Source organism: Diplotaxodon limnothrissa, linkage group LG4, assembly GCF_057381915.1.
Source record: "Diplotaxodon limnothrissa isolate DT_005_m linkage group LG4, D_limnothrissa_male_GT1.1, whole genome shotgun sequence".
Taxonomy (NCBI): Eukaryota; Metazoa; Chordata; class Actinopteri; order Cichliformes; family Cichlidae; genus Diplotaxodon; species Diplotaxodon limnothrissa.
The window spans coordinates 9,345,033-9,357,942 of record NC_140599.1 but is presented as its reverse complement, the minus strand read 5'-3'; the positions used below and the strand labels follow the sequence as shown (position 1 = coordinate 9,357,942).

Below are 12,910 nucleotides of genomic sequence, written 5' to 3'. Positions count from 1 at the left end.
GTGACTTTTTCCCTCTTGTCAAATGCGACAGGCGTGGGGCCTTGTAGAGAGAGGGTCCTGTATCCCCAGCAACCAAACAAACGGAGACACGTGCTTCCTCTCGCTGTTGGCTACGCATGACGGCTTGGATAAACACTGGGCCAATACTGGAAACTTTCACTCTCACATTTTCACTCACGCTCTGTCTCTGTTTTTTCCAGGTTACTTTCGCAGGACACTCCATCTTTGGGAAAAAGGCAATCGGGGTACAACAAGACATGCACGTGTTTCAGTCAATGGAAGAAAATACTATTGGAGACGGCCCTCCTTTTCTGATTCCTTAAATACTGTTCCAAGGGACATTTTTCGACTGAAGGGTTATGTCATTACACAGTATTTAAATAAGTGAGAGGCCAGATGCAAGAGCTGTTTTCATCGGTTGGCAAAGTCTCACACTTCAAGGTTATAAAAAGAAAGGCATACTAATTGAGAGGCACTGCAATAAGCCAAGCATGGCCTCAAACTGCTGTTTGTAATCAGATTTAGTCTGTGGGGCGGTGGGAGGTATTCAAATAAACCAAAGACGACTTTTTAAATCCTTACAAACAGATGTCAGAAATGATTCAGTGTTATAAATAAATAAATAAATAAATGAAGAAGAAGAAAAATGACTCTGAGACTCACAGATCATAATGTTGGTTCCACTTTGGGTCAAGCGTGTTCCTCACAGTGTCTGTAGAGTGGCATTGTCCTGAACCATCCACGACCACCTTGGCAAATGGATCAGGCAGGCCTGCGGGGAGAAAAGAGCACACCGCAGCACAAGAATAAACAGTTTAACAAGACACAAAGACAATGCACATGCAGTGATCAACACAACACTGATTTCTGTTGCAGGACCAGTCCAGGCAGGCTAAAGATTACCATTTTATTACTTCCACAAACTTTTTCTATTCTTATGACAACTGACATCCTCTGGTGTTAACGCATTGCAGTGCAAGGATGCACGGGACACCTTACATAACAAATGATTAATTCACAGTATAAATGGTGCAAATGATAATTATAGTTCTTGTGCTCCAGAACAGTTTGAGAATGTGGGACCAGTGCTACTAGCCTGTAGCAGCCTATCACTGATTGGTGTATATCAGGGGTGTCAAACTTATTCTTTGTCAGGGGCCACATACAGCACACTTTGATCTAAAGTGGGCCGGACAAGTAAAAATCCACTTTCTGTCTGCGTAAGTTTAGCTGCACATTTAATCCCTACGATATCTCAATAAAAGAGAAAGAAGCGCAGCTAAATATATTCTGCTCTATTTAATTAAATAAATCTATCAACACAACTCGTTGGACTTAAATTGTAAAAACACTGGGGAACCCAAAAGCTGTTATTTTAATTGATTATTACTTTGGTGTAGTATGAAAGACGGTGGAGGTGTTCTTTATTAGTAGCACAAGCTGTAAAATGTATTAACATTTTACAAACACGGCCAGCGGGCCAGGTTGGAGTCTTTGCCGGGGCAATTCTGGCCCGCGGGCCTTATGTTTGGCATCCCTGCTGTATATGTTCTCCAAAATTCTCTGATAGGGAGAAAACAAAGATCAGGGGAATTTGTAAATAGTGTCATAACACCGTTTACTTAGCTTACCGGCTCCAGCTGCACTCGTTACATCAGTCTAGTACTGTCTGCAGCACATGTAGCAGAGTAGCATGATAGCAGCGCAGATGGTGAGCAGCTTTCCCACAATGACTAGATTTGAGACTTGTATTTTATATCCGTCTTAGAGAACTGTGATGTACTTAGTAACAGAAAATCTTCCGTCCTCTTATTTTGAAAGTTCAGTTGCTGCTAACCAGCTACGGTTACTGGCTGGCTCACTGGCCAGGTTGCTTTGTGGCACTCCCTGTCTTTTAGCTGCTCTCCAGAGAGCCTCTCCCATCCTGCAATCGGATTGACTCCTCACTTGTGAGCATGAGACACATCCCTGCTTTGTCTGGGCAAAATACAAGCTGCAGACATGAAATACATGTTAAAGCCATTCTGTCATGAAAAAAAACCCAACAAAAAAACAAAATTGTGCCTGAGCACAAAACAGACTTTTTCGTGACTATTTCACAAAAAGCGCCTGGCCTCTATGATTGATGTTTTCCTATCTACAAATAAAGTAGTTGTAGCTTGGATCAGCATGTTCACATAAGTACACTGTAATACACCACGAGAGCCAAGTCTGTATATGTATCCATGTTCGCAGCACCACTCTCCACGTAACTGAATGTTTGCTCAGCTCCTGAGCGAGCAGAGGGTCTTAAACGCTCATTCACCATGACAGCCTGACCCAAACACACCAAAACGTGACACTTGCTGACACCTACGCTGAAGAACCTAGTAAGCAACAGTTGCACAAAACTTACACTTATAGGGTTTTAAAGGCATTCTACGATACGAGACAAATTTACCAAACACACTGCATATTAGGAACATTTGGAGAAAATCTGTTGAAATGAAACTGTTTAAATACTAGCATAGCTGCAAACAGTGGCCTCTCTGTCAGCCCAAAGTGTCCTCATACCACTTTCACTTTCATACCAAATTCCCATGGTTGTTGGTTAAATGAAAGTCTGAATAAGGTTTAAAAGGTTTATGATGAAAAGATAAATAAAAGGCAATAGATACTTACGGAAGAAGTCCTTCTTCACCAGGTTTTTTGCGCAGAGGACTGAAAAACAAAAGCAAAAAGTCAAGCATTAGATATATGTTTAATATTCATCCCAACAAGATCAGGTTTCAGGGGCATCACCAAGGGGGAAACTGGCCACCCCCCAAAATTTGCTGGCCCTTGATCCCTGGCAAGACTGTCCTATGTTGGTAACAATTTTGTTGTTTGTTTGTTTGTTTGTTTGTTTGCCACTCTGCTGTGCCCCTGCACTGTTCTGTTTTTAGTGTGCTGCCCCAAGACTTTTAGTGGCCCCCATACACGGCCACCCCTAAAAAAATTCTGGAGGTGTTCCGGTCTGGTTTGCAATATACAACTTTGCAACTTAAGGGTTTTTTCTTCCATCTGAAACTGTGGATATCTTTTTTTATTTTTATGCATTTTCTTTTAATTCCCTGGTTAGAAAAGTGGCAGGAATGTGCATGGGTAGGCCGCAGGGAACGATTCGTCTAGTTTAGGATTCGAGTCGGAAAACAGTGTGCTGAGAACGACTACATTACAGCTGTGAGCCAAACACAAGCCAAGGCTGGTACAGATTACACAAACAATCTTTCCTTTGATTAGACTGCGTATTTATAGCACATGTCGACAGCAGCAGAGAAACCAACTCCCTTGCTGGAGGTTTAAAGTTGAAACTTCAGCACAATTAAGATTTGGTGTCATTAAAACAAACAGAAATAATAAAAAAACACCACATTGCACTTTTCATTATAACATGATGTTGAGCTGCAGGAGTGAGTGTTTGTTTAGTCTTTCTTTCTCCCTTCCAAAATTTGTGCAGACTCGATAGTACTGTTGTACTCTGAGAGCCTTTGTGGCAGTTGCTGAGGTGATGAGGCAGAGCCACTTACTCCCTCTTGTGCAAGTGTGGATGGATTAGGAAGCTCAGTAACCACCTGGGTGTCTGGAGCTCACGGTTGCAGCCGGTGAGTCAGGCACATGGAAATAGTTTTGCTTTTCTCAGGAATAAAGCCCTTCTGAGAAGCTGCCCCTAATTGGTCTGGACACTGATGTGGCTGAGTCATGGGTTCAAAGAGGGATGATACATTACATCAAAGTAATACAAACATAAAACAGTGAAAGTCTGGTTTATGATTCAGTCAGTCACTATTAGTACAGAGGGAAGTGCGCCAAGTTAGTTTTATTTTGAAGAAATTGTGCCAAAAAAAGAAATGGTTAGCTGATGCAAAGTATGACACAAAGTAACTAATCTCACTTTTGCCTCTTTGTTAATTAAACACTACACAGGGTAAATGTTGTCATTTAAAGTTCAGTCTACTCCAGAATCTGTTTTGCTGCTTGTAACTTTATTTGGATGCTTTGCTCTTACTGCGTAAAAAGGTGTACAGAGTGCAGAGCTAGTCATATTGTGTTATCAATGGTATATACATGTTTTTATGCCAGTACAATTACATTTCTGAGCAGACAAAATGAAACTCAAGTCCTCAAAAGCACCTGAGGAGATACTAAGTATGGCTCCTGAGAAGCCATAAAGTTCCTTTAATTCAATTCTATTCAGTTCACAACACTATTAACCTCAAGGTGCTTTATACTGTAAGGTAAAGACCCAACAATAATACAGAGGCAACCCAATGCAACCTCCTATGGGCAAGCACGTGGTGACAGTGGGAAGGAAAAACTCCCTTTTAACAGGAAGAAGCAGAAGCAGATTTGGAGAGGGGCAGCCATCTGCCGCAACCAGTAGGGTGATAAGGGAAGGAAGAATTCCTTGTAATATAACAAATATAATGTTGTAAACTGTTTTCTCAAATCCTAGTATTATGTAAACCTACTTAAAACTAATGTATTCCAGTGCAATTTAAAATAAATACTACTTCTATGAATGTCATCAAATTCAGTATTGTTTAAAAAGTAAAGCCCGACCAATATTTCAGCCCCAACATCAAGGTTGGGCTTCAGTTAACCAATAGCCAGTATATTAGTGTTGGCATTTATAACTGCTAACAAATGCAAATTTTAAAAGTACAGAAAAATAAGGAAAAAAGAAAAGCAAATTTTAGAGGACAGTTGGGGTGGTGCTGAACTGTCATGCTAGGACAGTGTAAATGTTGGCATGTTTTCTCTTATGTAGTCAACTCTTTTTAAAATCTTTCTAATATATTAAAAAAAAAAAAACCCCACTCATCATTGCTGTTGTAACTGCATACATAAAAAACTGTGATAGTAGCAACAGACTGGTCTAAGCAATGCTTCACATGTATTTGATTCAGGCTTCTGTGCTCCTGCCCCTCATTCACTTTGAAGAAGTTGGCTTGGTTAGTTCTTATGTTAAAGGTGAGAGGGCAGCAGGTTGTGCCATTCAAGCCTGCAGCAGAACTGCCTGTTCCTCTCCCCCATGCCGCATGTACTCAAACGTGCACCATGTCAAGCATCAGTCTGAATCTGAGTCTGGTTTGAGCTCAAAGAATTTTACCACAAGAAATCAGAAGGAGAAAGCCATATTATTGACATGCTGCATGGACAAAATTAAAGGAACCGACAATCAGCTTTATGGTGTTGAAAGACACACAAGTGACACAAGTGAGCATGCACATGATACTAAAAACAGCCATCGTGTGTGTGTGTGTGTGTGTGTGTGTGTGTGTGTGTGTGTGTGTGTGTGTGTGGGTGGGGGGGGGGGGGGGGGGGGGGGTAAAGAACATGCTCGACAGATGAGGAAGAATTTCTTTCCGCAAACATCCCTGGGAATGCATTACGTTCCAGCGAAACCCACCTCATTTCTAAAACATCTGGTACACATCACATTCGGTCACATTCTTCCTGAACACAGAGGAAAGCATGTGAGCACACGCATGCTCCCCGAGACACATCACTCTCCTCTCCAACGATCTAATTAATTATTAACAAGTACTGGGGAGTGAATGCATGGGTTTTGTGTGTGTGCGTGGTGCACTAAAGGGCTGACTGAGGTAACAGATGATGGTGTCTCCAAAAAGATCTAGTATAGTGAAATGAATTCAGACAGTTGATGTTTACATTGTAACATGACTGAGGAAATGACTAGCAAAAGACTGAGAAATATGACTCTTCAGCAAGGAAATGTATAGACAACAAAACATTTAATTAAAGTCCAGGCCCAAAGGAGCAAGAGTTAGGACCCTATGAGATCCATTCAAGGGAACGGCAAGACAACCACAGCCGGAAAAAGCTGCAGACCCTTGTGTAAGTGGCATAAGCAGCACTCAACTAGCCACAGAGCAGGAAGGCAACGCTACAATTATACCTATATAGGCTTCTTATGGAAAAATAAAAGGGGCCGAACGACAGCTGAAAACAGAGGGGAAAACCGCTGGAATGGTTGATGCACAGAGACAATAGCAGCGAGAGAGCCAGTTAGGTCTGATGCTGCTGTGCAGCGAGAAGGGGAGACAAAGGACATCAATCAGGATGGAGTGGCATCCAGCCATCCATCCAAACACAGTCATTAGAAAAAGTAAAAATGTACATAAACCTAAGTGGAGCCATATTTTACAGATCTTGAAACACTAGAAGGATTACAATGTGTGTGATCAGACACCCACAAGACACAACGGAATGAAAGGATTGCCAGTTCTGATATGCCCTGATTCCAGGAAACAGCCACTCTAAAGTTCAACATGACAGCAGCTTTGACCTTCTCAACGTCTACATGCAAACAAATGAACTGCCAGCCACTGAGCGCACTATTTCCTTTAGTTAACCCAAAGACTTCAAATGAGGGTATCAGCAAAGTCTTTCTGTCTTTGTGAAGCGAAGTGATTGATGTTGCGAGTGCTGAGGAATCAAAGGATTCCCAGAGGGGTAACATAAAGGGCGGGCTGGGTTTTTGGGACCCTTGGTTTGAAACGACTGTCACACTTTGCAAAAGCACTGGCTTCATTTAATTTCATGAAACTTCTCTAAGGGTGGCTGCCGCCTTCGCTCTGACAATCACCGTCACTCTTCACAAGCTCTGAATTTCACACACCTCCAGCTTGTAAAGTCTCTCTAATGAGATTGTTGTAAGTGCTGTGATCCTCCGATTCTAGCCTGAAAAAACATCAAATAAATAAACACGGGGGGAGGAGCTGAGCGTGGGTTCTGTCAGGCAGGAGAGTCCAAAGTGTAGAAAGGAACTCAACAAAGCTCAATGTTGATGAGAAAATGAAATTTGTCCTCCTACATATTCATCCACACATCCATCCTCCAACTCCTTCATCCAATTAAGAGTTGCCATAACTACATGGGAAGCAGCAGTACCCTGAGCAAACTATTTCCAGATAGCTCCTCCTGAGGAATCACTTATAGAGAGTTTTTGGCAATGTTTGAAGTTCTCATCCAGTTTTGGATTTTTTCCAACCGCCCGGTAAAGAAAATTGAGCCACCTGTAGTCTCAGTCTTGTTCTTTCAGCCCTTTGGGTGAGTAAAAAGCAGAGGTGTGACCTACTGATCCTTATGTCAGATGCTTTCCTCACTATAGCTTTGCCTGGAAGCCTACATTCTAAAGACCACAAGCAGGAGTGGAGACAAAGTACAGCCTTGGCAAAGTCCAACAACCACAATTAACACGTCTCGTTTAACGCTGCAGACGGGATGTGAAAGTGCACTCCCGAAGCACCTTCCCATAGAATCCCTTGAGAAACCACGTCATAAGCCTTCTCCAAGTCTATAAAACATGTAGACTGGATTGGCAACCTCCCAGACTCCCCTCCATCACTAGTGAGAGGGTGTGTTACTACCTACATAGTTTCTCTTTGATTCAATCACACCTATTGGTCACCCTTCCAGTATCCTGCCATGGTGTCTACCAGGGAAGGTGGAGAGAGGGATAACCTGGTAACAGGCACACACCCTTCTTTAACAGACCACAATACGCCAGTCTGCAAATCCAGAGGCACCGTCTGCAAGGTTTATGCAAGACTACACAGTGGTTTCAATCAAAACAGCCTGATAAACATCAAGTACGTTCTAGGCAAATTTCATCCACCCCCAGAGCCCAACCCCTGCGGCTTTACACACAAATATTTTATTGCCGTTATTGTGAGTTCATGACTGGGCATTCCCCTCAATGCTTTTGGCATGGCCTACAGATTTAACTGGGGAGCCTCTGCAATGCTCAACCCCCTGTAGAGACACCGTACATCATCAGTAGCTAAATGACCCAACATACAGAGAAACAGGTTCTTTTCCTCTTATGCAAAAGGTTTATGTAATGACTTTAAGTGAAATGGCTTTTCATCCAAATTTATGTCATTACAGGATGAGGTGATGATGACCGATGCCTTTTCTAAGTAAAGTAAGTGGGTGAGCTCTCACCTACAGGGTAACATCGTAAATCTGCTATTTTTCTGGGTCACCGCTGACGGGCTTTCTTGAACTCACACACAGATAAATGTAATCATGTGTTCTTTCTCCATCTACATAAAGCTGGAAGAAAGGCATGATGCAAAGATCCAACCCACAAAAAAGAAAAAGAAAAAAAAGAACAGACTTCACTTTCTTACATTTCAGAGGCCAGCTAGACTATTCCATGGCTATAAAGCACTTTAGACAGATTTTAGACAGACACAGTGTTAACTCCATAATCTTTTGAAGGTAATATTAATCCTAAAATATATAGAGCAGGTCATCTACTGATCGGAAGGTTAGTGGTTCGATTCCTGGCTCCTACAGTCTGCATACCAAGTATCCTTGGGCAAGATACTAACCCCGATGCATCCATCGGAGTATGAATGAGTGTGAATGTTTGTTAGTAAGCAATTAAAAGCATAGAAGTGCTTGTGTGATTGGGTGAATGTGGCATGTTGTCTAAAGCGCTCCGAGTAGAAAAGCGCTATATAAGAATCAATCTATGTAGTGAATAAGAATGGAATGGCTTAGTGACTTGTGCCAGACTATTTCTTAGGTTTTGGAAGGAGTGCTCCAAATTTTGTGGGAACATCTTGGGGATGGACCCTTTCTGTTCTAGCATGACTGTGCACCGGTGCACAGAGTAAGGTTCATAAAGACACGGATGAGCGAGTTTGGTGTTGAAGAACTTGATAGGCCTGCATAGAGTCCTGACCTCAACCCGACAGAACACCTTTGGGATGAATTAGACTGTGAGCCAGGCCGTCTTGTCCAACATCAGTGTCTGACCTCACAAATGTGCTTCTGGAAGAATGGTCAAAAATTCCCATAAACGTTCCTAAACCTCTTGGAAAGCCTTCCCAAAAGACATGAAGCTGTTATAGCTGCAAAGGGTGGGACGACATCACATTAATCCATTCTATGGATTGAGAATGGGATGTCACTCAAGTTCATGTGTGTGAAGGCAGACGAGATGCCAATATCTTTGGCAATATAGTGCTAGTCAGTGTCTTTGAACATCCTTGTTCTGTGTTGATTTTGTATCCAATTTAATAAAATGTATGATTAGATTAAAAACCCCAGTATGAATAAAAGAATGAAAAGTCACTACATGTGAAAAGCTCTAACTAGAGATATTTGTGACACTTTAACTCACTGAAGTGATTGTTTAAATAAGATGATTAATTTGCTTAAGGACTTACTGATCAGCTATCAGAGTAAATGTTGTAGCTCTGGTACGTAGAACCCTTTTTTTGATTTAAATATTAATCTTTTTTTATTTGAGCGAACCATTATCTGCATTTTACACAGACACGCAATCTATGGGACGACTGTATCGTCACGCGACTGTTCCTGACTTGCTCTTCTATCACATAGGCACACAGTCGCTCACTCCGGAAAAGCATCAAATAACCCCTCGCATCTCGGGCCCATCTAAAATCCTCTGTCGTCATAGCGACGGCAAGTATCGAGGCAAAGCTGAGAGAAGGGTTTCTCTGTGCTGCCTGTGTTTCTCATTCCGGTCGCAGCGGCTCGCGCAGCCAGTAACTGCGGCGCTGACTGATAGGACTGATGGGGGGGGACACCACTGTGGAGACTACAGACAGGATGAATGCCACTGAGACACTCGCAGCACGATATGGGTACAAACATTTAACATTACAATCACGAGGCTGTGAGCCTTTCACACCACGACGAACGACTGGATAGGAACGACAAGTGGGCATGTGCGCTTTTTCCACAGTAGTCGGAAATCTGTCATTCGAGTTTCTCACTTTGAGTGGGATTTTTTTTTTTTGGGGTAAAGTCGTGATGTGTCACTTCAGACTATTTGGCCGTCCCCATCTTCCTGTCCTGAAAGTGGATCATAAGTTTCACTTCCTTGCATCTGATAAAAAACTACAACCTCTTAGCCTGAGAGCCCATTTTACTTTCTTATTTTAATAAACCACAAAGAACTGGGTAAAAAATGATTTGAGGACTGCAGGCAGAGGGAAAAAAAACATTTTAAACAATCAAAATCAAGATGCTATGTCACTCAAGGCTCACCTGTAGATTTACAGAGTACCTCCAAAAAACAAAAAACAAAACCTAATTTCTCAGTGAGCGAGTGGAAACGCCTCGGCTGACTGCAACTTATTAGTCACATAATGGCTTTTCACATTACAGCCCAAACAGAGCTGTTCCCTCCCCCCACCCATCCCCAACCCCCCAAAGGACAGCTGGGAAAGCTAAACAAACACAGCATACAACTGATTATCGGCTTGCATTGACTTAGCTCCTTCCTTTGCCGGCCTGTCTCTTAATAAAAATCAAATACGCAGAGTGGCGACAGCCGCTCCATGCGGGCAAAGACGGAGACCTTGGGGGTGAAGTTTAAAAAGTCCCACCTGTGGGGAGAGGATGGGCACAGTTTCTCACAGGCTGGTACACAAAGAGCCCTACTGTGCAGACGAATCAATGAAGTCCACCAGACGCAAGCCAAACACCTGGGAAGGGAGTGGTCACGTGATGTCTAGGGGAGGTGGGGAGGGTGGAGGTCGTGGTAGTGAATGCTGGTCAGGACTAGGAATTGACTTTGGTCTGTTGTGAGCTAAACATATGTAGAAACTATAATGGTTACATTCACTCAAAGCAACACAACAAAGCATGGGAAAGGAACACAATGCCGTAGGGGGAAGAAAAAAGAAAAAGAAAAAGAGGGCTCGCACTGCCTCTAGTCTGTTGCTCTGCGGTTAACCATTACACTAGAGCCCATGAGGTGGAGGAAATGGGGGTGTGGGAACAGAGACAACCACCTGGTAATATTCCACCATTCCCATCCCTATCCATGAGTTAAAAAAAAAAAAAAGTCTGGAAAAGTAGGCTGCTAAGAGGAAGATGGAGAGCATGAGCAGATCGTCTGGTTGCGTGAAATCCCCGTAGGTCTGCCAACTCAGGATGACCACATTCTGATCATCGCTTCCTGTCCACCTGGTCCCTCCAGTTCAGTGCACTGACCCAGCATCGCCAGACAGTCTGACACATCTTCAGGGAGTAGCATTAACCCCCCATCTCCTCCTCCCCTCTCGTCCAGGCCCAGACCTTTCCTCTGCCTGTCTGCCCTGTTTTGACTGCAGGCCCAGCGCCATGCACTCTCATGCGCCGCATTGTTCTTCTATAAACAAAGGGCTTCCTTTTCCCTTTTCCACTCCTCCCTAACCTTTGTGGGATTTTGAACCTAAACGGAGGGAGAAAGCCAAGATGAAGAATTCTGACGGCTCATTGCTAATCTTCAAGCCGCCTCCTTATACGTCTCCAATGACAGCATGCTGGGTAATGTTTAGTCTTGAACACCATGTCTTCAGACCACTATCACTGTAACTGCAGCAAAGGGAAGCTGATATTAGCTGGGTACCGGAGCTTCCATGCGAGACAGGCTCGCTGGCATGCAGCTATCGAGCCTGACACAAAGAGGAAATAACGCACAGTCCAGCAGGAACAAGTCCAAGTTCATTTTGAAGAGAAATGACTCTGTGATGTATCCAATTGCTCTTTTGACAACACAGTTCGAGGAACTAGAGAAACTAAACCAAGACTGTGTTTCTAATGTGCCACAAAGATTAAACCCATAATGGGCACGCATAAGGAAGTCCGCGAGTTCTTGTTTAGACTTCAAGCGACTACACGTGAAATAACCACAAACAAGGCAAAGTGGGCGGGACCTGAGATTATCTTCTCTCAACTTCCCAGCAAGCGATTGAAGCGACTACCAAGGAGGGCACAGGATTCTGTTAATCGACATGTAACCTGGTAGTAAATATATCAGGGAAAATAATCGCTAAAGCCCCACCCATACAGGCCTACAGACTATTCGGTGACCTTTTTCCCCTCGGGGACCCGCCTGTCGTTTAGGAAAAATGTACATTCCCCAACATGTTGCAAAAACCGTGCACATGTTAGCTGCAGCTCTGAGGAACATCTTTTACTTTGAAGGCAAACCGTTTCCAATTCAAGTTTGTCCCACTTCTCAAGATTCTGTACCGCTCAGCTAGTAGTTGGCGTGTTTTTGCAGACCAGCATGAGGAGGAAAAAAAACCAAAACACCAGGAGGTTTGTGGTTCAGTTTCTTTGCAACCGATTTCACCTGGTGAGAGCCAGAAACCCGTGTTTACATCACGTCCAACATGGCAGATGTCTCAAGGAACAGCATAATAGGATTTAACCGGCACTAGATTCCTTGACAGGTTCATAGTCGCCTGGGAAACTGAGAATTCCAGTCAATATGCTAAAAATGTACAAAAATCCATTTCATTCCTCATCTTTTCCATAGTATAAATATGATGGATGAAACATTGAAGAGTCTAATTATCTCTCAGGCTGATGCAAAATTTTAAAAAAGAGAAAAGAAGGCCTGCTTTAAGACCCTGCTTTAAAGGGCAGTATGTTTGCCACAGAGGCAACCGCACCACCTATTTACCGAGCTCGTTCACTGCTTCCCTGTTTATAACAAAGTGGGTTACTTTTTAAAGACCTGGCTCCACCACTTAAACGTTAGCCCTTAAACTGCAGTCAGGCAGAGTAGAATGAGGAAGCTGGGTAGAATTTCAGGAGCTCCGTCCAACTCTACATGGGGTACAGACTAACTATGGAAATGTGGTTGAGACAAACTGGCTTGTAGGTACTGGGAAATAACTTTGCTCTGGCAGGTTTTTACATCTTAGTAAATCCACTTATGTAATATGCAAATCTGATAAGACTTCTGGTCACATTATACAGATATTAAAGTCACTGGTAGCAGAGTGATCATGGAACAGCTAGCTGCCAGGAAAATCTCTTTAAAAACCTCCAAACAGACCTGCAATTTCAAGGGTTTTGAAAATTAGAAAGGAAAAAGAACAACATA

At 43.0% G+C, this 12,910-nt stretch overlaps 1 protein-coding gene across 1 annotated transcript in view; it reads right to left on the bottom strand.

The window, feature by feature from the left end:
- LOC146633250 (E3 ubiquitin-protein ligase SMURF2) overlaps nt 1–12,910 on the bottom strand; it is a 55,576-nt gene that overhangs the window by 30,041 nt on the left and 12,625 nt on the right. The window contains exons 2-3 of the mRNA XM_085351414.1: nt 2,662–2,700; nt 664–772 (exon numbers count right to left, since the gene is read on the bottom strand). Of these exons, the coding sequence (XP_085207540.1) occupies nt 664–772; nt 2,662–2,700 (148 nt within the window). The remainder of the gene's footprint in view (nt 1–663; nt 773–2,661; nt 2,701–12,910) is intronic.